This window comes from Adiantum capillus-veneris, chromosome 30 (genome assembly GCF_014529385.1).
Source record: "Adiantum capillus-veneris isolate H3 chromosome 30, ASM1452938v2, whole genome shotgun sequence".
Classification (NCBI taxonomy): domain Eukaryota; kingdom Viridiplantae; phylum Streptophyta; class Polypodiopsida; order Polypodiales; family Pteridaceae; genus Adiantum; species Adiantum capillus-veneris.
This window is the reverse complement of record NC_140960.1, coordinates 63581248-63608960: the sequence shown is the minus strand read 5'-3', so window position 1 is coordinate 63608960 and position 27713 is coordinate 63581248. Positions and strand designations below refer to the sequence as shown.

General features: G+C 45.7%; 1 protein-coding gene across 5 annotated transcripts in view; it reads right to left on the bottom strand.

The window, feature by feature from the left end:
* The window catches only part of LOC147418081 (uncharacterized), a 75014-nt gene that overhangs the window by 41611 nt on the left and 5690 nt on the right, over positions 1-27713 (bottom strand). For 3 of the 5 annotated variants that reach the window (XM_086507161.1, XM_086507160.1, XM_086507162.1), the window contains 3 exons: positions 7266-7386; positions 4919-5234; positions 4166-4450 (listed from right to left, as the gene is read on the bottom strand). In XM_086507161.1, coding sequence (XP_086363287.1) covers positions 4166-4450; positions 4919-5234; positions 7266-7386 — 722 coding nt within the window. Of the gene's footprint in view, positions 1-4141; positions 4451-4918; positions 5235-7265; positions 7387-27713 lie in introns of those variants that run through there. The other 2 variants (XM_086507163.1, XM_086507164.1) reach the window with 2 other exon arrangements.

Genomic DNA, 27713 nt, shown 5'->3' with positions numbered 1-27713 from the left:
GATGTATGCGCCAGCACACCACTCGCGGCTCAGGAGGAGTGGCCATACTCTTTAGACAGGGGCTTCACAGCAGACTACAGATTGTTGCCCGGGACCCACAGGCCCGCTACATGTGGATTCGCCTCGAGCTCTCACGAGACAGGATCGTCTACATTGCCCTTTGCTACTTTGCTCCCACAGGCTCCAGATTCGCCCCTATTGAGCAGGAGTCACCGTACGCATGCCTCACGGAGGAGATTATGGAGTACTCCACACTGGGTGAAGTCTTCCTTATGGGAGACTTCAATGCTCGTACACGCAGTGAGCAGTGTGAGACATATGACCATGAGGACCCAGAGACACTACACACTCTAGATGAGGAGGCTACTATGAGAGACACAGCAGACAGAGCTCCAGTCACAGCTTACGGACGACATCTACTTCGACTTAGCTCCCAGCACCGTCTCGTTATTTATAACGGGATGGTCCAGTGGCCCACCTCAGGGGGCCTGACTTGTATGCCACATGGAGTTGCAGAAGGAGGGGGGAGTACAGTCGACTATATTCTGGGACCCAGGGAGGCTACACACCTTATCACATCCTTCACCATTCCACCCATACCCATCGGAGCCGACCACACATACCTCTCTTTCTCCATCACCGGAGATACCATCACACACAGCTCCACAACACACACTCCACACACCACCATCCATTTCACACATGAGCTAGCCTCTATTTACTCGGCCAAGGTCGAACATGGCCTATGTCTCTCCTCCACCCATCCACACCACTCTCAGTTCTCACATCACATATCTCTTCCGTTCTCCACACTTCAGCTATTAGCTCTTTTCCACACACCACTCACACAGGACGCACTCCCCCCCCCCCCCCCCCGGGGCTATGCCTCAGAACCGCTGGTATGATGATGAGTGCAGAGAGCTATACCGACGCCTCCATGCACGGCGAGCCTTAGGAGAGATCACAGAGAGAGAGGCCAGACGGCATATGAAGACGCTGACACGCCAAAAGCGGCGAGCATTCGAAGAGGCACAGGAGCTTGAGCTATACCGCCTATTCATGAGCATGGATAGCGCGACGGCATGGCGCACCCTGCGCGAGCCATGTCCGACTATAGCTATTGAGGATCCACAGATATGGCATGATTATGCAGAGCGACTTTATGAAGTGCCAGGGCAGCCTCCTATTCCACAACCACACGAGCCTCGCCCCACGTGCTCCTCCTTCTTTACAGCAGAGATGGTAGAGAGGGCCATACGCCGCATGCAGCACAGACGATCAGCTGACCATACTGGATTACAGAGTGAGCACATCATTTATGCGGCCTCCACTATAGCCCCGTTGATTGCACATGTCTTCAACCGGGCTATAGGGGAGGGCTTCCCAAAGGAGTGGACACAGCACACCATAGTGCCTATCCACAAATCTGGCGACACCCTGGACCCAGGGAACTACAGGACTATCATGATTGGCCACACGATGGCCAAGCTATATGGAGCAGTACTTGAGGCACAGCTCAGCTGCTACGCAGAGATCGAGGGTTTACGAGCTCCAGGCCAGGCAGGTTTCAGACGAGCTTTCTCCACCATTGACCACATCTTCGTTCTGCGCTGCCTCATTGATGGGGCAAAGGCGCGGAAGAAGAGGCTTTACTGCTGCTTTGTGGACTTCCGCAAGGCCTTTGACACAGTCCCACGCGAGAGACTCTTCCAACGCCTTCACAGCATTGGGGTACCAACAGAGATGATTTGGGCCATATATGCTCTCTATGAGAGGGTGACGGGTCGGGTTCGTTGCCCAGGCGGTTTTTCAGAGACCATTGCTAGCACCATTGGTGTTAAGCAAGGATGCCCACTCTCCCCGACACTCTTTGGGCTATACATCGACGAGATCTCCGACTACATACTGCGAGCAGGGGGAGAGGGGAGCGACTTGGAAGGTACTCCGGTCCACATCATGTTATATGCTGATGATATTGTGTTGATTTCAGAGTCACCCGAGGGCTTGCAACGCCATCTTGAGGCCTTGGACGAATTCAGCACACACAGGGGGTTGACTGTGAACCTTGGCAAAACCAAGGTTATGATCTTTCACACATCCAGTGCAGTGAGGAGCGCCGCCACCTTCACAGCAGCAGGAGGACAGGTTGATGTAGTCACCTCCTATGTCTACCTTGGCATCACATTCACCAGCCTACCAGGACCCTTCACTATGAGGCAGGCTGCTGTTGACAGGCTCACCCGAGGATATGCAGCTCTGGCCATGCTAGAGCGGAGGTGCCACCAGGCACACTTTCAGGAGCCCCGCACGAAGGGGTGGCTTTTCGACACCTTAGTCACCCCGGCCTTGATGTACTCGGCGGCAGTATGGGCACCAGGATTGACAGCTGACCAATGGACACAACTTGACCACAGGTATATATGATCTCACGCTTGCTCCGCAGCAAGAAGACAGTGCCACACGACATTATTAGAGCCGAGCTCGCCACACCACCTATGGTTGTAGAGGCACTATTCCAGACAGTTTGCTTCATCCAGAGGATGAGAGAGCTACCTCCTGACAGACTTACCCGTAGAGCATTTGAGGCAGCTATACAGCTATCAGAGAGTGGGCATGAGAGAGCATGGTACTCACAGGTCAGAGCATGGTTTGAGGGACACGGTCTTGACATGGAGAGCCTACCACCATTCCAGTACGACCCCCACTCACCATATGTTCACCTCTCTCGCAGTGAGAGGAACTTGGTATTGAGACAGGATCTGTGGCAGCTATACACTAGGAGAGTCTGGGAGGCACCTAGCTTGGGGACGAGGATGTCAGATTACAGAGCCAGTTTCTCACCATATTGTCTGGGGGGTTCATACAGAGACCACGCTACATGGACACATATATGCCACATAGCTCACGGGTGGCGATTGGTCAGCTGAGAGTGGCTTCACACAGGTTAGAGACTGAGATCGGGAGACATACTGGTGTTCCCAGGGGGGAGCGAATCTGCAGAGCCTGCACAGAGGAGGTGGAGAGTGAGGAGCACTTTGTATGTAGATGCAGAGCATACACTGAGATCAGAGGCAGATATGAGGCCCTATTTAGAGGACAGCCCACTCTCCGAGAGATCATGGAATCTCGAGATCAGAGACAGCTCGGACGTTTCTTACTAGAGATACAGAGCCATCGGGACACACTACTACAGCCACACACAGCTACACAGACAGAGGGGAGACAGTCGCAGCTCACAGACTTCTTTCAGAGGATTTCCGCCCCTCCCTCACCAGACACTCAGAGGGGAGTGACACTCCCACAGGCGGAGGTGAACCGAGCTAGACGACGACCACGAGTCACAGGCTACAGGGGCGCGAGCTCCCACCACCGACAGATCGAGGAGATCCGAGCCCGGGAGCACCGTGCCACTGAGGAGCGAGTGGCTCAGATGAGGGCTGACCCGACAGCTTTCATCCGGGTAGCCTTGGCACCAGACCCACCCATGTACCACATCTTACATCCCCCCATTAGTACAGGATGGAGCTAGATAGCTTGATGCATTCTCATGATTGTACTACCTTGAGCATACAGACATGCATGTACCCCTAGAGATAGAGCTCCATCCCTCCTCAGATACTCCACTACCTACATTCAGTTCAGTTTTGTATCAATTTTGTTTCATTTGTCTTTCCGATAAACGGATGACATACACACAATGTACATTTGATTTGTCTCATAGGCCGATTTCGGCCTGACATAGACGTTAAAAATCTTTCTCTCTCTCTCTCTCTCTCTCTCTCTCTCTCTCTCTCTCTCTCTCTCTCTCTCTCTCTCTCTCTCTCTCTCTCTCTCTCTCTCTCTCTCTCTCTCTCTCTCTCTCTCTACACTTTTTTTTTGTCACACACACACACACACAAACACAAAATCTACGTGCCTAATCTTGCTATTTACCCATGCACAGTCCCTACACACACGCTCACGAGCGCGCACGCACAAATTCATGCACGTATGGAATGGCATAGAGTGCAATGCATAGCCACTACACACCTCTATACTATTCAATGCACACATGCATGGACATGAGGGGCCTGATGGTTGAGATAAACATAAGAAACTTCACTGGCTTTAAATCCCTTCATGCACACAAAAGCAAGTAATTCTAGTGTAGGGTGAATTGGCATACTTTAAAGTTCACAATTGCATCCATCCTCCTTACTTTCGGGGGGGTGTATATTTTTGGGTGTTTGTGATCCCTGTAAGCTTCCAGAGTTGCTGCATTCCAAATTTCTCCACAGTCTTGAAATGCTTCTCTTAAATCCTTGGGCGTTGTGAGCACAGAAACACCGTGTATAAAAAGAGGAAACTCTGCCATGAAGTCCCCTTCTCGAGGGTCAACTTCTGATAAGGTCATCTGTTGAGGCGATTGTGCATGGTCTTTTGAAGCAGCAGCACCACAGCCATTTTCAACCTGCACAAACACATGTACACAGCTCTAGAATTTTCCCCCTTTGTTTCCTTTTTTCTTTTATTTGTGAGTGTTGCTTTGTTTTGGGAGGTGGTTTTCCTTTTCGGCCTACATATGGCCTTAGTAAGCATTCAACTTTTGGGAGCAATTGTGGGTCGTTGGATACAACTGGTCGATTAGTGCCACATGGCGAGTTCATGATGGCAGACTGTTTTTCTTCCTGTTTCTTAAACGAGGCATTAACTAAGAAATGTCTTTTGTATACCACTGGGAATGGCCTACATATAAAGAGGGGCAGTGTTTTTCTATTTCTATAAAGAGGGGCAGTGAGTAATGGGTCACATACCCTTTCTCATCCTCTTGTGTAGGCCATTGTAACTTTCTCCTTTATCTGGTGTTTTTATCGGGGGGCGGGGGGGGGGGGGGGGGGGGTGGTTTAACTTTACTGATATATAGCTCTTCTAAACATACCTTGCCGGATTGGGAGGGAGCTACTCCAAAGTCTATTTCGACCCTCTGTTTTATAGCCTTTGTAGTTGTTCTATCTGTCACACATTCAGCTTCTGTCAAATTTGTACAATTTTTGAGCCCTTTTCTTACAGCTCTCTCTGCTATTGGTGGCTTTTCTGATCCAGACAAGATAACTGAAGAGGAGCCTTCCAGTTTTCCTGTCTGTTTCATGCTCTGTAAGCTATGTAATATCTCCTTCAATGTTTCGTATTTGCCGCCAACTTCTTTTCGCACTAGGCTTAAACTAGGAAACTCTCCACTGTGTGAAGCTTGATATCTGAGGCAGTGATGCATATCCACAAACCTTGGGTGAGATGTAAAGCCTTATAAGCACAGGTGAAAGCAGTCAATTGAAGACTATAAAACCATGGCTACAGGAATGATAAGAATGGAAACAAAACTGAAACAGGAAAATTGCAGCGATGGCATGAGTGGATTAATGCATACCTAACTTCTGCGTGTCGCAAACCTTGAAGTCAATTCACTTAAAAAACAAATAGAAAAAAGTTGATGTCAATGATTTACAGTTCAGGTGGGCAGCCCCAAATCCCCGAAATTGTTAGGCAAGCTTTGTGTTTCTTGCCTGTTTAGGCTCAAGCACTTCACCGGCCCCCGAATACTACAGTAAAATAGTGGAAACATAAACAAACTTGCAGGCAATTGCCTTTTTTTCCCTTGAATTTTAGTCTTGATGACTTCTCTGCTTTGTCCACCATACTTAAAGAAGTGAGGAGGCATGTATTGAATGCTTTGAAAATAAAATGCATCAAAAGACATCATACTTTCTAGGCATAATAGTGTGTGCGCGCACGCGCATGTGAAAAGCATTGAATGCTGCAATTGCCTACAGCACATTGGCAACCAAAGCTTCTGAGGCTACTGCTCAATCTGCACCTGCACTCATCAGCAACCTGAAGCACATGAGAGAGAGAGAGAGAGAGAGAGAGAAGAAGAAGAAGAAGAAGATTGTTTTAATGTCGTAGGAAACTAACCCAAGAGACCTTAAAGATCTATCCAACGAGGAGAGTTGAACTCAACACCTGACCAATCTACCACACTTGAGAGAGAGAAAGAGAGATGAAATGATATATTAATGTCTTCGAAAAGGCCAAAATGACCGATGAGACCAAACCGTTACAAACTGGTGAATTTGATACCATGTCTGGGTACAAAAAAAGAGCATCTAGGGTAACCATCGTAATGGGTTTGGGAACTTTGTTCAACCGTTACACCAAGATTGGTGTGCAGGTCCTTGGACTGTCCAACCGTTACACCAAGTCTAATTTTCTTGAAGCGGGTCTCAGAGATTCAAATGAGTTCAAACAAAATCCAAAAAGCCCACCAGGTCCAAACAAGGTCAAACAAAGTCAAACAGGTTCAAACAGATTTTAGTAGGCACAAACGCAAGATTTTTATGCATTTCATGAAAATATGAGCCTGTTCTGTATTATGTAGGTTTCACTAGCTGGATTCTTGACTACATGATACCTGTACGGCAAGAAAAAATGTGTCATTTTTTATAAGGGCAAGTTCAAAAAAAGGCCCTTGGAGAAATAGAACAAATTTAAGGCTAGACCTTCTATACATGACAGACTTGCAAACTAAAGGCTAGGATATGCCCTTTGAGGACCACAAACAGCACAAACCAACGTGACAATGTTCACCACCAAGTCCAATTTTCCTCGGACACACAACTTTTGGAAGACTCGACCAATCATATACAGAAAAATCATGTGGTGGAGATTTCATTAAGAGGCAAAGCTCTCATAAATTGATCCAAATGACAAACTTAAGGGGAGTGAAATAATAAATTGTTTTGAAGCATCTTTGTTGATGAAGGCAGCATGTTAAAAAACAAGCTAATATGGAGATAATTTCAAGAAGTTCACAAAGCTTTGTCCTTAAGCCATCCAGCTTTATGATGTAAAAAGGAGCCCTTTTTAAAAATGCATAAAAGTGCAGTGCAATGTTTTAATCATTATCCCATGCAAAAGTTTCACTTCCAACCATAAGATACAACTCTTAAGAGAATTGCCATCATGCAAATCTAGACCTTACATACTCCATTAAGTCCTAAAACTCTTGATTCTCATGCTTGCTGTATCCTTCAAGGAAAATCAGAAGAATTTGACGTCCACCTATTGTGGCACAACAGTTACAAGAGGATTTCGACAAAATTCAAAGAAATGCCCCAGACTACAAATCAAGAAACCAGGCAAACCATATGTAATAAATAGTGTGTTACTTTTGAAGTCTCTAGGCTAACCACATGTAATACAAGGGTATCAAAAGTTCAAAATTAACATACTTGGAAACAAATTCCACTACAAGCTCGACCCGTTCTTCCTTGCTCTTCCTAGACCCTCCACATGCTGTTGACCCGGTACCATATGCTCTCATGGCAGCAATATAGTTCTTCTGTATGTTAACTGCATGAAAAACACAAGACAACTAATTCTAAAACTAGGCAATTGACTTCCTTTTTCTGCCGTTAGCTGCAACGATAACACACACAGCTTTAAAAATGGGGTGACCAATGCTGTTTTGAATAGCTTGCCTAAGTAAAGGGAAGAAAAGGGGGCGCGGGGGGGGGGTTGAAATAAACTGTACTATCAAATTATCAATGTCTTGTGGCTTGCACACGTACATGTTTTGAGCGTTTGTTCGGCCAAAAAAGCGCATAGGCCCACCACTAATTTGGCCACTTCCCCAACGAAATGCCAACACTCCCAACGCTATGTCAGACCTCCTCCCCGCCCCCCGCCCCCAACACACACACACACACACACACACGCATGGCCCCTTTCACCACGTACAGGACAGCGGGAAGGCGGTCGCCCTGCTATGGCGTGTTCTCATGGCACTTGTCAAAACACTATCTCCGTGCTCTCGTGAATAATGCAATGCATTGTTGGGAACTTTGTAAGTTATGCATGGTCTGGGATCAGAATTCATTATGTTTGCTGTGTTTTTTTGGGTGCATGGCGGCCAGGTATGAATAGCATGCTTCGATAGGCTTAAGTCTTTTTTGCTTTTTTTTGAGGCCAGTATGGCTATTGTTTCTTGAGAATATTTGAAGTGTTCTCGTGCACATCTAACCCTATGCGCATGTGGACAAGCTATAACTCCTACTTCTAGGGTTCAGGTCAGCCTAGGAAGTGTCTTGGCACCCTTGTGAGCCTGTCGTAGGACGTGCATGTCCAGGCACTTTAGAGTAGTTGCATACCCTCTGATTGCACATGAGTGTAGCCAATGTCTGCTACGTCTAGGCGTTGGGGAGTGTTCACATACAATTGCATTAGTACCCAGCCTACGTATTTATCTGCATGTGAATCACCTCTTATTAATAGTTCATCAACTTATTAATAAGTGACATTTTTTCAGCCATTTTAGAAATCATGGGTTTTTAAGTTGGATTGCCCGACCCAGCTTTTACCGAGTCACTTCTCAAGCACAAGTCAGTACCCGCAATACCTCAGCACGTCTCTGGCATTTTTTCACCAAATCAGCCAGCGTTTTCAGAACTTATCCCATTTGGAGACAAAGATGGATATGTCTTTTGGAATGCCCACAAACCATGGCAAGTTCTCTCTATGATGTCTCATGAAACCGCCAAGTAACTCCTCAAAGATAGAGGCTCCTCTTCGGGCTTTGAAGTTTTACTAGATTGTCACACGATGGAAGCTCTAGATGAATCCTCGTCTCTGCAACGGATGTGGCGCAAATGTAGGCTCACGCCTGCGAACTCCCGTGGTGCTTGCCTCGGATTGTAACCCTTGGGCTCTGGGCTACCAATTGCTAAGATGATGCAGTTGGTGTGGACCCGATGTGCTACCAAAGATGTGTACAAATCAATGACGATGCACTGCTGAATTCTCCAAGCAGATGGGAGAGATGGTTGTGCAAACAATGTCAAGACTCCAAAGCTAATAGGCTGATCTGGATGGCGCCTTCCTTTGTTATCATAGGCCGCTAATAAATCCTGATACTCGCAATCAACATCTTCATGTTTCCAAGGCATGTCTTCAATGATGCAATCTGTCATGTCAAAGAGGTTATGACTGCAAATATCCATGCTAGGATTTCTTTATGTCGAGGTGGTCAAGCGCGCACACCAAGTCAACTATCCTCTCACAGGCGCATAATTGTAACCCCCGGTATACATTTGTACTATGCAGGGTGCTTTTAGTGTGTCTGCATAGTACCTTAGGGATCCACAGTCCCAATTTGGTACTTTTACGCTCAAGGTGCACAGTCCTACACACAATAGCAGGTCCTGCAGTTCCCTGAGTGAGAGAAGCGGCTTGGACAAAACGCTAGAGAGGGGGAATGGGAAACACACACAGTTTCCCCTACATAGCTCAAGTTATTCACAACACCCTTGTCATCTCGAAAACACCTTTAAAAACACACAAATTACTCTGGCAGAACTTCACCTTCACTTTACCCAAAGCTCACACACCCAGCAAGATCACCACTCAATTCACACACCCCACTGCGGCTCGTCTCGATGCTTCCAACACACACAACACCTCTATCTCACTCTCTTTACACAAACACCGCCGGTTCGGGTGGACACACACACACACTACCGACACCACGGAAACACGAGAGCACGAGAAACAGAGAGGGGAAGGGGAAACGACACCCAAAGGGGCAATAAAGGCTTGATCCTGCTTCAAAAAAAACACTTACAGCACTTCAAAGTGCCATAGCTATGGCTACCTCCAACAAAACACTCCTCTCTTGGCTCCCACAGGCAAAACTCTGTCGAAAAGCCCCTAAAACGTTCAAAAAAAACCTCTTTATAGAGGTGCCCTTACATTTTTTGCAACTTTTGACCACTAGCGCCAAGTGCTACTTCTCCAAGCATGAGCACTTTGCCTTCAATAAAAAGGGGAGGGGGCCCAACACACACCCCCATATGAACATTGCCCAACCGGGCGCGCCACGACCGCCAACAAGCACCACCGAGAGCCACTCACGGCAGGCGCATGACAACACAGAACCGCCAACGGATGGCCACACAACGCCACAGAGCCATCGCACAACGCGCCCGCGAGGGGGATGAGGGGAGCATGATAGTGATGCCTTCTCTCCCTCCTTGATATGCTATGGGGTGGTCCCGCTTTGGCCCTTATACCCTACTCCTTGACCCCTTAGCAGCACATATGGGATAAGGCACCGGCCACGTGGCAGCCTTTGGACTTCCCCCCCCCCCTTGGGATTTAAAAAATCCACCCCATAAAGCTCCAAAAAAATCCCTTTTAACCTCAACTTTGAACTACTCTCATTTTTTGCCCCTTTGGCATTCAATAAAGCCACAATGGGAGTGCACATCCTTAACTCCAAGCTCCTTGAACCTTGCCGCCTCTCGGTACCTCAGTCATCTCCAAGTAACTCCCTGTTTCCAACTGCAACTTCCGACTTAAATATCTTGATGCTCACAACTCTGCTTGACGGGCCGTCACTTCCGGCCAACTTCACATGCTGCATACTACCCCCGAGAACCTTGACGAGTTCGAAAGGACTCCTGATGCCACGCTTTTCGAGGCGGTCAAATATTCTTAGAACCTGCCCGTGACAACACTCCATCGGCTCATAACTTAGCCATCTCGACTCTGATTGGCGATTTGACCGACACACTCCATAACGTGAGCACTTCAGACCTATCAACACACCCAAGCTTTGACCATCTACCTGCACCCGTCCAATCCGGTGAGGATCTGCAGAGCACACCACCTTCAAGCTACAGTATCTTGCACTCCAGGGCTCCAATTGAGGAGCCGTCTGGACCAGCCTGGAGAACACTTAAGAGGACCACATCGTGCTACATAATTCCAGTACTTGGGACACCCTGAGCAGTCAACCTGTTTAGCCCCATATAGAGCCTACCTGGTCTAGAAAACCACCATAGGCATATATTTCTAGATCTACTTAGCTGCACTTGACCCTCATACTTGGTTTAACACCCTGGCTTGCACCTGTCAACACACATACCCATGCCTATGCCCACTTCTTGCTTCGACAATCTTTGGTTGCATAAACACTCGAGAAAAAATAAATCAAAGATAAGCGGATAAGTACATAATCTTCAAAGCTCTGATACCTATGTCACGTGCAACGGAATTAAAATGGTGAAGATCTAGGTTTTACACTTCCACCTTGCATTAGTGATTGCTTTTAGCTTGAATGATGGTTCCTTTTACATTCCCTGAAGAGAGAGTGAAATAGAGCAGTAGAGAGAGAGAGAGAGAGAGAGAGAGAGAGAGAGAGAGAGAGAGAGGAAAGTGGCACCCGATGGGGTCCCAACCAACCCTCTTAAGAGCCCCTCGCACTGTTGCCAATGTGGTATTTGCTTTTGATTGCATAAATGGAATGTACACACATGCAATACCTCAAGAGTCTACTGACTCGAATGGTGAATGTCGCCGCGGTAACTCCTCTATGCGAGGCACCTCCGAGGCTGAATTGATGCACTTTTGGATCATTCTCGATGTGGGATTTCAGATGGCCACCAAGGGTTGATCCGGGGCTGAATTACGCTCCCGATGTGAGAGGAATGAGGGGCTGAAAGCGCAGCTGCTGATGGAGCAATTGATGGGCAGCCATGGGAGCGCTTGATGCGCTGAGGGAAAGATGAGGAGAGGCTCGATGGGCTGCCAATAACTCCGGGCTGAAACAGGAAGGTTGTGACAACAAATTTGTGGCGTCTTCGGCGAGGAGATGGGCTGAAAACAGAGCGCAGGGCTGATCTGTTGCAGTTTGCACGAGCTGGGCTGATCTAGCGTTTATGGAGCAAAAACGGTAGGGCTGAATGCTGGTGCAAAGCATTGGCTGATCTGATGCACAAACGCTAGGGCTAGTGTGCTACTATCAGGAATTAGCTATGGATGATCCAATCGTTAGGCTCCCCTCCTCCCTTTATATGTGAGAATTGGGCTTAAGAGCTTCTAAAGGCTTGGGTAGGGGAAAACTTTGGGACGCTTAGGTAGGGCTTTGGTAAAGTTTTTCTCCAACATCTTCCCACTCGGGAATCCGATTAACGCAGGGAATGGCTCCTTGGATTCCTCTAAACTAAAACTACATGCACGTCGTGCCAAATGCCCACCGTAGAGTAATAACATTCGTCAAAATTGGGCCAACTCTCAGCCCTACCTTGAGAGCTTTGTAATGTTTCTCTTTCCCTTGTTAATTTAATCCATTCTACTTTTCTCAACAACAAAAAATTGTCAAGACGCTTGTACAATCCATTTATACAAGAGGGTACATCAATGAAGTATGTCCACGTGGCACATAGAGCCATGTGCGCTTGACATCAATTTAGTTCTCTCAAGTAAAGTAAACTTGTGTTTGTGTGTAAGTACTAGATCTGAGCTAAATCCTTAAAACCCTTTGGCTGCACCTGACATCCGAGACTTTGCGTCCAAATGCTCTCTGAAGAGTGGCCCTCTACGCTCTTTTAAACTTACCAAAGATGCCCAAAAGCAGAGCCCCAAAAAGCTTCAGTTCTAAAAGTAGGAGTTCCAAAAGCATTTGATCCAAAAGCACCACGTAAAAACTGTCAAAATCTGCCAGCATAGTTTACAGATTTTACACCATACCACGTCAACACTACACGCAAATCACGGAATTCCGTACAACTACCACATCAACATGTCAACACCTTTTACGAAAATCAGTCCCAAATGCCAAGCTTCTGATATTTTTGGGTTTCGGCCGATGCTCAGAAGTTCTTTAAGTGGGTAGGGGTTAGGATTTTAGCTCCCTAACCCCCCTTAGGCCCCTTGGCCCATCTTCAAGGTTCAGTTCCTCTTCTGTACACTTAGCCTTTCTAGTTGGGCATGCCACATCATCACTTTATGATAGATGTTGATGGGATCTTGCGGTGAATGCTTGAATATGTGAGGCTAAGGGCTGAAAACTGGGGCTGATCTCGTACTTAGGCTGAAAACTAAAAAGCTTGGGACTGCTATGGTACTTAGGCTGAAAACTAAAAGCATTGGTGATGATCTGATGCTTGGGCCGAAATATGCACTTTTCTAACGATGAAGCTAGGGCTTGAATCTGAAAACGCTGGCTGATTCTACTGCTAAAGTTGGCGATGGGTTGATGGGCGAAAAAACACTGAAGATGCCTATGCTCCGAATACTTGTATTGCGGGTACTGTATGCTTGTACTGCAGGTACTCACTTCTGCTTTAGAAGTGACCCTAAAATTAAAGCTGGATCGGGCAATCTCACAAAAAATCCCACAATTTGGTAATTGCTGGCTAAAATTTCACCTATCAATAAGTTGATGAACTACTAATAAGAGGTGCTTCGTATGCATTTATTACGTAGGCTTGGTACTAATGCAACTTATTGGGGAGCCTACACCTAGCAGACACTGGCAGTGCTCATGTGCAATCAAAGGGTATGCAACTAATCTAAGACATGCACGTCCTATGTACATGCTCACAAGGGTGCCATAACACTTCATAGGCTCTCCTTAACCCTAGAAATAGGAATTAGCTTGGATTAGCTTGTCCACATGCACATAGGGTTAGATGTGTGCGTGATATCCCTCAATTTTCCAGGCAAGGTACTCGTATCGAGCTACATGGCTTTTGTGTAGTCTGCCAACAACTCCGGGAAATCTGCAAAGAAATCTTTGTCCACCCACTTTGTTGCGTGGGCCCTGGGGTCTGCTATACTTGAACTTCAAAAAGAATTATAGTGCTTTCTTCTTTGAGCCATGCCGAAAGCGATGCTAAAAATATTGCTCCGGTCCCATGACTTCAACTTTGTCTTTGATCTCGCGTTTGTCCTCTTCAAGAATCTTTTTTGAGAAATCTCCCTGAAACAACTTCAACCACAATTTCATACACACATCTTTTACTTTTCAAATGATTGGAAAAGGACTACGCTTCCTAAAAGACTATGGATGGAATGCTGATGAAAAATGTGACGAAGTGCCAAACTTTTCAATGCGATCAAAATGTGATCTAAACTTGACTTTTCTACTTAAAACTATCGACTCTCACAAACCACAAAGGGAATACCAATGCTTGATGGACAACCATGTTAATACTGTGTTGTAATTGTGTCTTGCCAAGGAATGAACATGCAGAATTTATTGACATGACCTACAACGGTAAAACATTTTTGCTAAAGAGAGCTTCATGCTTTTGTACTCATCCATGAGTGAATCAAGTGTGTCGTGCAATATGGCTTTCCTATGAGAAAATAATTGTCGCAAAGTGATGACGTGGCGTTTCCAACTTGAAGAGAAATGGATGAGTGGACAAGAGGAGCTGAAATCCCAAAAAACTGAACCCAGAGAGTGTGGCCGAGGGGCCTAAAACAGAGGGAGGGAGTTAGGGATTTTTATCCTAACCTCTATCAACTTATGGAGCACCAACCGAGGAGCCTAAAACCCTAAATATCAAAAGCTTGACATTTAGTTGCAGTTGCATAAAATGCACTGACATGCTGACCTGGCAAGCTGTACGGATTTCCGTGTTTTGCGCTAGTGGCAAATTTTGGCAGTTTTATGTGAGCTTTTGTTGGCAGATGCTTTTGGGGGTTACTACATTTGATCAAGTGCTTTTGGGGCTCTACTTTTGGGCATCCCTTGTATTGTTTATAAGTGCCCCTAGGGTCACTCTCTAAAGAGCATCTGGACACAGAGTCGCGGAGAGTTGGACCCTCGGGAGTTGTACTTTGCGAGCATAATAATAAAGAAATACCAAAAGAGGCGCCAATCTTTGGGGGCAGTGTGTCTTGGCTCAGATATTCGTCGTGCCGTGTTGACTCTCTCTCTCTCTCTCTCTCTCTCTCTCTCTCTCTCTCTCTCTCTCTCTCTCTCGCCAAGTTCAAAGATTGGCAGTTTCTGTTCGTGTGTTGCTATTGATTTCTCCCTTGGAGCTTCCAAGCAGAGTCCAAGCCTCTAACAGTAACACACAAGGACAGTGACGAAAATACAAGAGACCGTTGCGAATGACACTCATACTAACTTTTCATGCTATCAAGGGATACTTCATGAATGGGTACTGTGGACCTCAACTCGAGAGCTAAATCTGTCTTGCGTGACTCAGTGTATCTGCAATTGGGTTAGCTTTACTAGGAACATAATCAAGCAAACCACCAAATTGCTCACAATACTGGAACCATCTAGATGGACGGTCACTCCAAGGTATACTTTACTTGGTGCACATTGGAGCCGCTTGAGAGCTTGATCATCCTTACGAACAATTAAATCTCTATCATCAAAAAATGCTTGTCATGATTAGGAAAATGAATGACAGAGAGAAATTCCTTATCATGCAATGACTGATTCTTTTTTGAACTATGGGACTGTGTATTGAGAGATGCTATTGATGCTACTGGACTGTGTGTTTTGTCTCCTTTCAAAACATGAGAGTGACAGATTAATGACACACAAGGTTTTATGACCGTGAATGACTACGGACGATGCCTAACTTGTGGATCAATCTAACAAAACCACTTAAAGCCAAATATCACATCACATCCAGAGAGAGGAGAAACGAAAAACTTGCGACAAAAACATGCTTGTCGAACACAAACCATCACATTAGGACATCCATGCGCAATGGAAGAGGAAACCGCGATGGGATCCGCTGGAATAGCGACAAAGCATGCGCTCTTCACAAGAGAGACACGAATTGTCAGGTGCAACGGAAGTGTTTTAGGGGTTTAGCTCAGATCTAGTACTCCACAAACACAAGGGACACTTTACTTCACTTGAAAGAACTGAACTAAACTGAATTGAATGAAAAGAGACACAAGAGATAGAGAGAGAGAGAGAGAGAAGACACGGTATGTCAGGTCCCAAACCCTCAAGGGCCCCCTTGCTCTGTTGCTAGAGCAAGTACTTTTTTTTTCTTGCAGAATGTTGATTCAATGACTAAATACTGAGATGCTAATGCTAATGGATACTGATGCTATTGATGCTGGGTGCTAGTACTGATGCTACTGATACTGGGTACTACTGAGTACTGAGGTACTGAGAGGTTCTATGTCGACGACGATGGTGACAACGATGGGTACTGCCGGGTGCATGTCGACGACGATGATGTCGACAGCGAGGTTCTAATGGATCTATGCCGACGACGACGTACCGATGGGTCTATGTCGACAACAATGATGTCGACGACGAGGTACCGATGGGTCTATGTCGACGACGATGATGTAGACGATGAGATTCTGATGGGTATATGTCGACGATGAGGTACTAATGGGTCTATGTCGACAATGACGACGTCGTCGACAAGGTTCTGTGGATCTATGTCGTTGACGATGACAACGACGATCGACGAGGTTCTGTGGATCCTTATGCCAAGCCAAGGCACAAGGGGTACTAGGTGTTGGGGTATTGTGTCGACGATGGTGACGACGGCAACAACGCTATGGCTGAATGCCGGAATCTGCTAGCGGTGGCGATGGTAAGGGGTCTGCAACCAATGACGAGGCTAGGCTGAAATCTGCAAAACGCTAGGGTGCTTGATGGCTGAAAACTGATCGTTGGCTGTAGGCGAAAACTGGTGACTTGCCACAGAGACGACTGCGATGATGATGGCGACAAGGCTATGGCTGAATCTGAAAATGCTGATCTGCTGCTGATAATGGCTAAATTGTGAAAACGCTGGCCTGCTGATGATGGCGGGCTGATTGCGGCGAGGATCTGCCGCAACAGGATGGGCTGAATGTTGATGCAAAAACGCTGGTGCTGAAGACTGAAAACGCTAGGGTACTTAAGAGGCTCGTACTGTGGCTCGGTGGCCTTTGCTCCTCTGCCTGATTCTGCAAGAGCTAGGTCTACATTTATAGGAATTATATGTTGGGTCGGGCAAGCTTCCCAACAAACCCACAATTTCTAAAAAGAATTCCAGAAGTCACTTATAAATAGATGACCTATAAGAGGTGGTTTACGCGGTAGAAAGCCCTCATGCTGAAATGACTATACTGTGCAAGATAGGGTATGCAACTATGACTGGCCTGGACATGCACGTCCTGCTAGAGGCTCACAAAGGTGCCAGGCTCAGTCCTAAACTAATGACTCATGCTAGATTGTAGCAGAAGCATGTCCACATAGCGCAAGTGAAGTGCGCACATGACACTAACAAAATCATGCATACTGCCAAAATCAAACAAGATCACTATGCGCTCACCATTCACATGATCATAACACTTAATGAGAGACTCATCTAGATGATCATAAGAAACTTGGGATGCACTACTTGGCTCATTTATGACACTAACAGAAGATGTGGGTTTTGTGGGTTCTTTGGTGGGTTCTTTCTCTATTCATGTGACCTTTAGTATGATACTTAAAACATCTTCCTTCTATTTCATACTAGGTTCTTTCTTCAAGACTTAACCAACCTCCTACTACTCCTTGAGCAGATTTTTTGTGTGTCAACTTAGAGATCTCTTGAGCTTTAGCCTTTCCTTTAGTATCACTATTAGGTCAAGAATTTTGTGCGCTAGGTGTAGTGGAAGATTGAGAAGAAGAAGAAGAGGAATTACCGTTATTCTTACCATTGTTCTTATCATTCTCTTGGTGTTGAGAGTTTAGCGGCGTACTCGACTTATTCTTCTTCGGCTTACCTTTGTTGTGCTTCATTTCTTGCTTAAGAGAGATTCTGACGATGTCATTGTAGTCCTTAGGCTCTAAAACTTCTACATCATCGTATTTGATATACTGGTCCAAACCAAAGCGAAAAGCCTCCTGGTGATCCTTATCTAACTTACGCAATTGAACACCAATCTCCAAAATATGCTTAGAAAAGGACATAACGGAAGTCCCACTTTGCTTAAGGCCTCGCCAATCGTCTTTCAACCAATCAAGGTATTGGCATAAAACAAGCCTTGAGCTTGTCTTGGAAGTGGACCCAACTGTAAGTTAGTAGTTTGCCATCCTTGGCATACTCAAGATACTCTTGACAACTATGCATCTTGCCACGCTTGATACCAATTAATGGCATCACCTCACAGATACATGGCAGCAATCAAAAAATTATTGTTACTGTTTTTCTTGTTAGTAGCAAAATAAGCGTTAAATTTATGCATCCAAGAATAAATCACCAAAGTATCCATCCTACCATCATACTTACTGAAAGTCAACTTTTCAGAGATTGGGATGTTGGAGTCCTCGTCACTACCTAGTCTACGTGATGACTCGCCGGCCTCCTTGAGTGGATCTAAGGAGAGCGCGTGCATGACCAAGTCTTGCATGCGTTTGTCTCGCAACGCCTCACGTTCTAGTTCCATAGCTGCCCTCTTTTCTTCAGCCACTATGCGTTGAGCTTCGCGTGTCCGCTCACGCTCTAGCTCCATAGCTACCCTCCTTTCTTCAAGAGCAACACATCGAGCTTCGCATTCCCTCTCTAGAGCCATGTGTTCCCTTTCCATGGTGGCCCATTGAACCCCCTTTTGCCTTTTGGCTTCAACTCGTTGAGCTTCCTTTTCCCTTTCAGCTACAACTCGTTGAGCCTCCTGCTATAGTATCATTTCCATCATGGACTTTACAAAAGTCTCCATAGAATTTGGTGCAATTTGTGGTGTAGACGGGGATGGAGGAGGATCCGAAAAAGCTCCTCTTGGCGTAGGGACTTCTTCTCCTCTAGTTCCACTCTCATCACCTTCAGAAGAGGATCCAGAAAAGGTCCTCCTAGTGTAGGAACTTCTTCTTCTCCAATTCCACTCTCATCACCTTCATGCAAAGTATCCATTCCGCTTCGGGTGATGACCAACTTAAGGCACTTGGGTTCTTGGGTTCTTGGGTTCTTGGGGCGTTTGGGTACTTGGGTCCTTGGGATTCTTGAGTACTTGGGGTGTAAGGTGCAGCGGAATGAATGTTGTATTTCTCAAGATTAGTGATCTTTATTTGCTCAAGGTTCCTTTTAGTTCTTAGGGAAGGAGAGAGCCTTCCGTCTTGTAGAGTGTTGTGATCACGAACAAAGTGAGTGGATATCGTGCGTGCAAGTGAATGAGACTGAGAGAAGGAGAGAGAAGAGATACGACACCCGAGAGGTTGTAAAACCCTCCTCCGAAGGCCCCACTCTCGTCAGCGAGAGTGGTCTACTTTGATTGCACAAAGGTGTACAATGCGTATGCAATGGACTGATGCAATGGGACTATGCCGATGACGACGACGGTGATGACGACGACGACTTGATGGCTGAAATCTGTGGTCTTCTAACTGCTGATTTTCGTGGACTGTTTCGGGGCTGAAATGGACTGTTTTACTGTTGTATTTATGGCTGAAATTCTCTGCTTTTGTCGAAGGTTCTGTGCTGAATAAAAACGCTAAGTTGATGCACCTTATGGCTGCGTTTTTATGGGCTGTTGTGGCAGGTTAAAAACGCTGCAAGGCTGAGTTGTCCATGCTGAGAAAAACGCCACAAAAAACGCTGAGGGGCTGATTGTCTAGCGATCCCAAAAACGCAAATGCTAGGGGCTACTGCTGATGGTCAAAAACGCTAAGGATGGGGCTGATCTGCTGGGGAACTAACGCCAGAAGGGGGAACTTCAATGGCGATGGCTGATGCTGTGGAAACGCCAAGGGGATGGGAGAGGATGGCGAGGCTAAGTGCTGAGGGGGGGTACTGCGGAGAAGTTGCTGTGGGGGAGCAGGAGAGAGAGCCCACTTGCTATCCTATGCAATGAGAGTGAAGGAGAAGGGGAGAGTGGCGCAGAAGAAGCACACGCAGAGGAAAAACGTGAGACAGAGAGAGCTCGTAGAGAGATTTGGGAAAAGTCACGCTAGCTCATTTTTGGGCTTGACCTTTGAGTATATGAGTAAGTGACCTTTGAGTATATGAATGGTCCCCTCACTTATAAGACTTTTAACTTATAAGTTAGTAAGTACAAGGCACTTAGGCCTTTATTCCCTAACAACCTCCCACCTAAAGGCAATGTACCTTGGGAGATCAAAGAATCAACTAACTATGATACATCAGCTGATCATGCACTTACTCATCCAACACCCATCATCTGTCGGCAATATGCAAACCGCTCTGCTGGAAGACTCTTGGTCAAAAGATCTGCAGGATTGTCATCTGTGTGCACCTTGACAAGTGTAATGCTCTTGTCATCAAGCACACTTCTGATAAAATAATACTTCACCTCTATGTGCTTTGTCTTGGCATGAAAAACAGGATTCCTTGCAAGCATAATAGCACTCTGACTATCACAGTGTAGCACAGGAACCGGTGACTTAATGCCAAGCTCTTCTACCAAACGCATGAGCCACAAAGCTTCTTTGCATGCCTCAGTGGCAGCCACATACTCAGCCTCAGTGGTAGACAAAGCAACACATTTTTGCAGTCTAGAAATCCAAGAAACTGCACCTCCTGTGAATGTAAACACATATCCAGAGGTAGACTTCCTGCAATCTGGATGTCCAGCAAAATCTACATTTGTAAAGCCATGCACAGATGTCTCACTCTTCCCAAAACAAATGCACAAGTCTTTAGTGCCTCTCAAGTATCTCAAGATACACTTCACTGCTTCCCAATGCTTTTTGCCAGGATTGCTCATGTACCTGCTTACCACTCCCACCGCAAATGCAATGTCCGGACGTGTAGCAACCATAGCATACATCAAACTGCCAACGGCTGATGCATAAGGAATCTTGGCCATTTCAGCCCGCATATCATCTGTGTTTGGGCAGTCATGTGCATTCAGTTTTACATATGGAGGCAGCGGAGTACCAAGTGCCTTTCCCCCATCCATATGAAAACGATGTAGCACCTTATTTACATAATCTCGTTGAGATAGATACAGACGCCTGTTGGGTCTATCTCGAGAGATACGCATGCCCAAAATATGATTAGCATCACCAAGATCCTTCATGTCAAAGCGATTCTGTAAGCTTTGCTGTAATGCATCCAGCTCCGTGACATTTTTTCCCGCAATAAGCATGTCATCAACATACAAAATCAGCAATAGAAGAGATCCATCACTTGCCGTTTTGATATACAAACAGTGATCAGAATTACTTCTTTTGTACCCTTGAGACCTCATGAATGTATCAAACTTGTGATACCATGCACGGGGAGACTGTTTCAAACCATACAAGCTCTTCAAGAGTTTACATACTTTCTTCTCTTGCCTCTTTGACACAAAACCTTCTGGCTGCATCATATAGATTATCTCAAGCAAATCGCCATGCAAAAACGCTGTTTTGACATCCATTTGCTTTAACTCCATATCTTCAGAAGTAACCAGGCCTAAAACAAGACGTAATGTGGCAAGCTTTACAACAGGAGAAAAAATCTCATCAAAATCAACACCATACTTTTGCTTGTACCCTTTAGCAACCAAACGTGCCTTGTACTTAGAAGAAGCATCAGATGTGACCTTGGTCTTGTAAACCCATTTACATGGCAGAGCCTTATGCCCTTTAGGCAAATCAACCAAGTCCCATGTATGGTTTTTCTCCAAAGACTGCATTTCCGAAACCATTGCTTTGAACCATTTCTTACTGTCTTCCCGTTGCATAGCCTCTTTATAGCAAGACGGCTCACCACAATCAGTAAGCATGACATAGTCCAAAGACGGTTCATATCTATCGGGGGACCTTGTCACCCGAGTAGACCTACGCACCCAATGATCCATAACAGGTGGATTTTCAGCCTGTAAACCATCAAAAACAGCAGGCTGTTCAGCCGGTTGCATCGCAACAACGGGCGGTCTAGGAGCATCAACCTGTTCCCCTACCTGTGGTGCATCAATGGCAACTTGTTGGGGCTGATTTTCAGCAGCTAATGGCTGATTTTCAGCACCATTTTCAGCATGTAAAGGCTGCTGAACATTGGGCCTTCTTGGCTGTCCATATGTAACATCTTCACGAAAAACAACCCGGCGCACTTCCTCGACCTTTGTGGGCTGTTTGTGCATGCAATTCTCATTGAAGATGACATCATTGCTGCGTATGATTTTCCATAATGCGGTATCCCATAATCTATACCCCATTTCACCATCCTCACCATATCCTAGGAAAATGCATTTATGAGACTTTGGTTCTAGTTTGGTGCGCAGTTCACTCCGGATGTGAACATAGGCCTCACAACCAAACACTCTTAAATGTGCATATGAGGGTGGCTTGCCAGACCACACCTCCTCAGACACCTTTCCACCCAAAGCCTTGCTAGGTGAGCGATTAATAAAGTGAATAGCTGTTTGCACAGCTTCTGCCCAAAAACCATGAGGTAATGCAACATGTGACAGCATACTCCGAACTTTCTCTTGGATAGTCCGGTTCAACCTCTCTGCAACTCCATTCTGAGAGGGATTAAAAGGAGCCGTGAGCTCTCTTTTAATACCTTTAGTAGCACAAAAGTCAATAAATGCTTTTGATACATACTCCCCCCCATTGTCTGAGCGCAAAGACCTAAGCTTCTTGTCATTTTGATTCTCAACAAACGCAAGAACCTTCTTGAAAGTATCCAAAACATCGCTTTTAGCACGTATTGGATACACCCACACCTTACGTGTAGCATCATCGATAAACGAGAGAAAATATTTCTTTCCCCCTAAGGACAACTGTGGCATTTCACATACATCGGAATGCACTAAGTCTAACCTGTCAGACTTCAAAGAAAGAGACCTTTTGTGCGGTGTTTGACTGTGCTTACCATAAATACAGTGCTCACAATGAGAAAAATCAGCATACCTCAAACACGGCAAATAACCACAACGAGACAGAGTTTCCATTCCTCTTTTACTCATGTGTCCCAACCGGCCATGCCACAAAGAAACACTTGGCTGCTCGGTTACGACGACAACATGGTCACGCACACTAGATACATGCAAAGGATACAAAGTGTCCGATTTACAACCCTTGGCTACAATCCGGGCCCCTTTACAAATTTTCCACTTGCTATCACCAAAAGTGGTGTAATAGCCTGCATCATCTAGCTGCCCTGTACTAATCAAACTCTTCTTGAGTTGTGGCACATGGCGCACTTTGTGCAAAACAAAAGTCATACCATCAGCAAAGGAAAACTGGACACTGCCAATACCTGCAATGTCACATGCATAGTTGTCTCCCAAATAAACAGTGCCCTGCACCTCACCTGAGTACTGTGTAAACCAATCCCTATGAGGTGTTACATGAAAGGAGGCACCTGAATCAAGAATCCAAGTATGCATGTCCACATCAGAACCCATAGCAAGGGTATGTGCATCCACAGAAGAGGCATTGAGTACATCAGTGCTGCTGTCACTGTCACAACTACTAGCAACATTGATTTCCTCAATCAACACAGTGCTCTTCTTGGCATTTCCCTTGTCCTTTGCATCAGTTTCAGCACCCTTGTTCTTCTCTTTCTTCCACTCATAGCATTCCCGTTTATAATGCCCTTTCTTTCCACAATGATGACACACAACATCTTTCCTACGAGATTTGCTGCGTGCCCTGTCCTTACTGTCAGATTTCTCCCTCTGTTGAGACCTGCCTCTCAAGTGCAAAGCATTAGAAGACCCACCTGTGGTGTTCTTCCTGTTCATCTCTTCCATCAAGAGAGAACTTTCAACATCTGCATACTTAAGTGACGCACTTGAGTTACTAAGAGCTGTCCGGAATACATCCCAACTCTCGGGCAATGTGCATAGCAGAAAAGTAGCTTTGAACTCCTCATCAATCGTGAATTTCAGCTCTGTCAGTTGGCTGAAAATAGAATTGAATTCATTGAGGTGCACTGACATGTGCGTGCCCTCCTTCATGCGGAGATCCATAAGCTTTTTAAGCCAATACACTTTACTGGCAGCACTCTGCTGTGCATACAACTCGTTTAAACGCTTCCACATGCCCCATGTTGTCTGCTCATTCTCTACATTGAAGAGTAAATTGTCAGACACCGAAAGCATGATCGTGGAGCGAGCCAACTCGTCCACTTCTTCCCATTCTTCAACCTCCATATCAACCGGTTTCACACCCTGTAACTTAATAGGTTTCGCCTGTTTCTTCTGCAACATCACATTATAACATTGCTTCTTCCATATAGCAAAGTTATGGGCCCCTTCAAGCTTGCGAATGTGCAACAAATTGCCACTTTCACTGCTAGAAGCCATTCTGAGTGATTGCAAACACTGAAACCCTGTTTTGCCGACCTAAACACGCCCAAATGTGCGCAATCGGGCAAAAAACAGCTTGCTGTTACAGAAAAACAGCGAGCAAATTTCACGCGAAATCACCCCAAAACGGCGTACATTCACTGCCAAACCCTTACCAAAGGTTTCCACAAGATGTATACATCATTTGCTTGCTGAAATTCCCTGTTGTAGGGCAAAAATCAGACCTGTAAACACCTGTTTTGCTGAATTTTCAGAACCTCGTTGGTGGAAACACCTGTAAGATTGACCTGTGAGACTTGCCCTAATGAAATTGCATCAAATTGACCCCGAAATTGGTCAATTTAAGCAGAAATAGGCTGCTGTTCGCCAGTTTTTGAAACCCTAATTTTGGGGAAACTGTCACCGGAGGTCGATTCTACACGGTGAGAGGATCCCTTCGCGACAGAGTTGATCGAAAACGGTTGAATATCCTTCCCGCAGCAAGCAAGAACAGAATTCTGATCTGTGTTGCGAAAATGGCTCTCTTGGAAACCCTAAAGCTCTGATACCATGTGTGGGGGAGCAGGAGAGAGAGCCCACTTGCTATCCTATGCAATGAGAGTGAAGGAGAAGGGGAGAGTGGCGCAGAAGAAGCACACGCAGAGGAAAAACGTGAGAGAGAGAGAGCTCGTAGAGAGATTTGAGAAAAGTCACGCTAGCTCATTTTTGGGCTTGACCTTTGAGTATATAAGTAAGTGACCTTTGAGTATATGAATGGCCCCCTCACTTATAAGACTTTTAACTTATAAGTTAGTAAGTACAAGGCACTTAGGCCTTTATTCCCTAACAGTTGCCTGTTGAGCGGGAAGCTCATGCTGCCTCTTCTGCCAGAAAGTGCTAACTTGGGTTTGCTTATATATTAACTTAGCAAAATTGCCCTACCTACTTTTGTTGCAAAATCACTTAAAAATAATAAGTGAAAATAACCAAAAATAGGGAAAATAGGCTAAATGCACTGGAAAAATCCCCTAACTGATGCTAATGGATTCTGATGGGAATTCCGATGATCATGCTGTGTGCAACCGGAGAATATGCATCTATACTCGGTGAGTGGGCATGCAAGGTCTACGAATAGACTCACAAAAGTGCCAGATCACTGCTAATCTAAACTGACTGGACTGACTGAACCCTGCTGTGGTGTAGCTTGTCCACGGACACATAGGGTTGGATGTGTCACGTGACATGGGGTACTCATTCTAGGGTACTTGAGGTTCATGGTACTTGGTACTGCTTGCAATTTGGGTTGAAGAAGGCTTTTCTCTTACCCAAGCTCAACTTCTCCCTGTGGATGCACCCCTTAGCGGCCTTACGCTCACACCAAGGTTGCTTTATCCCACCTCGCGTCTGTTGGACTGACGCAATGTGCAAGGTCCACTCTCGATGAGTGGAAAAGAGGATTAAGGGAAGGCTAGACAAGCCCTTCTTTTCTTAGTTAATTGTTACTCTTCAAAAGCACGGATTAGAGAGATCGACACGCCAAGTGGTCTTGGGTTACGTGCAATTTCAAACAAGCAAAAACTTTTATGTGGTTCTTTATGGCTTATGCCCCTTAAGACAAAATGATGAAGAACGGAGCGCGCCCGATGCGCAATGGACTAAGGGTGGCAGTGGCTAATACGTCTAAGGCAGGGACACGAAGATTCTTTGATAGAAAATCATGGAAAGGTTCTTTAGGTTCTTTTCTTGAGTGATAATATCCAACACTGCCGAAGAGCTCTGTAACCAATGTAATGGGCAGCGTAAGTGATTCATAGTGAATGCTCATGATTGAGTGCTCAGTGCGGCCTCAAGGTTCCTTTTACTTCATGAGGGATGTGCAAAGACTAGCTTTATCGCTATAAAAGTGCAGATTTCAGCCCAAGCATTAGATTATTGCCAGCATTTTCAGTTTTCAGCCTAAGTATCAGCCCCAACGTTTTCAGTTTTAAGTCTAAGTACCAGATTAGCTCTAGTTTTCAGCCCTTAGTGTCACAAACGGGAGCGCACACGAATAATCAACAAGATGAAAATAAATAATCTTTCAACTAAACAAAGTTGAGTGAGAAGTTCGACACAGTATTTGGGACCAGAAGATGGGCTGGTCCCCCCCTTAAAGAGAATCCTTTATTAGGGAGAATCTTTTTACAAGCACAAGAACCGGAGAAAACCCCTCCGTTCTAAATCTCTGACTCAATGGTCGTTCCTTCCTGTAAGGGAAATCCGAGAGACGAGCTCTCAATCCTTTTTCCGTCTGTATTCGGAGTCGAGACTCCGCAGACAATTTCCGAATTCCGTTCCCGGAATTCCCAAGCGTAGGCCGAAGCCTTCTCGCTTCTCCTAGACGATGAAGTACCTGCAAACAGACACACAAACACGCGACAACAATTCGTATGGCGAATCCACAATAGATACATGTCGCTCTTGCGCGGGAAAAGCGACTTTCGTGCTTCGTAGTCTCGCGATCTCTTGCTTAGAGTCTTCTCTTGCGGACGTTGGTAACCCTCTTTGAGTGAGGGCATGAGGTGCTTTTATAGCTCCTTGGTAACGGCACGAATAGCTGCTTGCATAGAGATCGCAGCCGTTTCTTTTTTTTTTTTGCACTGCTTTACCCGAAATAGAGAGAGAGAATTCGCTAGCTGGTTTTGTTGCTTTATTTTCTAAGTGGCTGCCCACTTATTAAGTGGGCGGCCGGCATATTTTAAAATTGGTCTAAACCTGCCCAAAAACTCAATAAAACCTTATAAGTTAAAAACAATGCCTTTCACAACATTTCCCAGGCGTCCCTGGATGCAACCACATGCACGAATGCAATGCAAACATAGATTCCTCGCGGGAAAGCGTCTGCTCTTCCCAGAAAACTCGTTAAAATATTCCGCTTTATAAGAAAAGCTTCTCAGAACCCATCTTTATTCTTGTGCTTGCGTCTTTACGCGTATTCCTCTTTCCAGTTCGGGTTTCCTGTCAGACCCACGAGATATTCCCTTTCCAATGCTCCCGTCACCCCATCACGTGACGCATCAGGAATATTCATTTCCCGGTCTCTCCCACCCAACTAACGGTAAAACCCCTTCGCGATGCTTAATGTCACCCATCATATGACGTATCAGAGTTTTCCGTTCCCGATGGCTTTTAATAATTCCAGTAGATCTACAGTTCCTAACCTTACGGTTCAAGTGCACATCTTTAAATATCCTAATTTCAATAAAAAGAAATTACTCAAGAAAATAAGAAAATAGTCCATTTAGCAACACTTAGCCTCGCAAATCCAAGCATCCACCACAAGATCCCATCAGCATCTCAACATCGAGGACAATTTTATTAGCATTTGTGCAATCTAAAGCAAATATACCTCTCTAGAGATAGAGAGGGGGGCCCTTGGAGGGGGGGGTTGGGACCCATCTTGGTATTAGTTTTCTCCCTCTCTCTCTCTCTCTCTCTCTCTCTCTCTCTCTCTCTCTCTCTCTCTCTCTCCCCCCTTCCCTTACAATATCATTCTCTTCTCTCTCTGGTCACTTCTAAAGCATAACTCAGTACCCGTAGTACAAGCATCCACTACCCTCAGTACAAGTATCTGCAGCTCAGGCATCTTTAGTGTCTCACAGCCATCAGCCCATCGCCAACTTTAGCAGCAAAATCAGCCAGCGTTTTCAGAT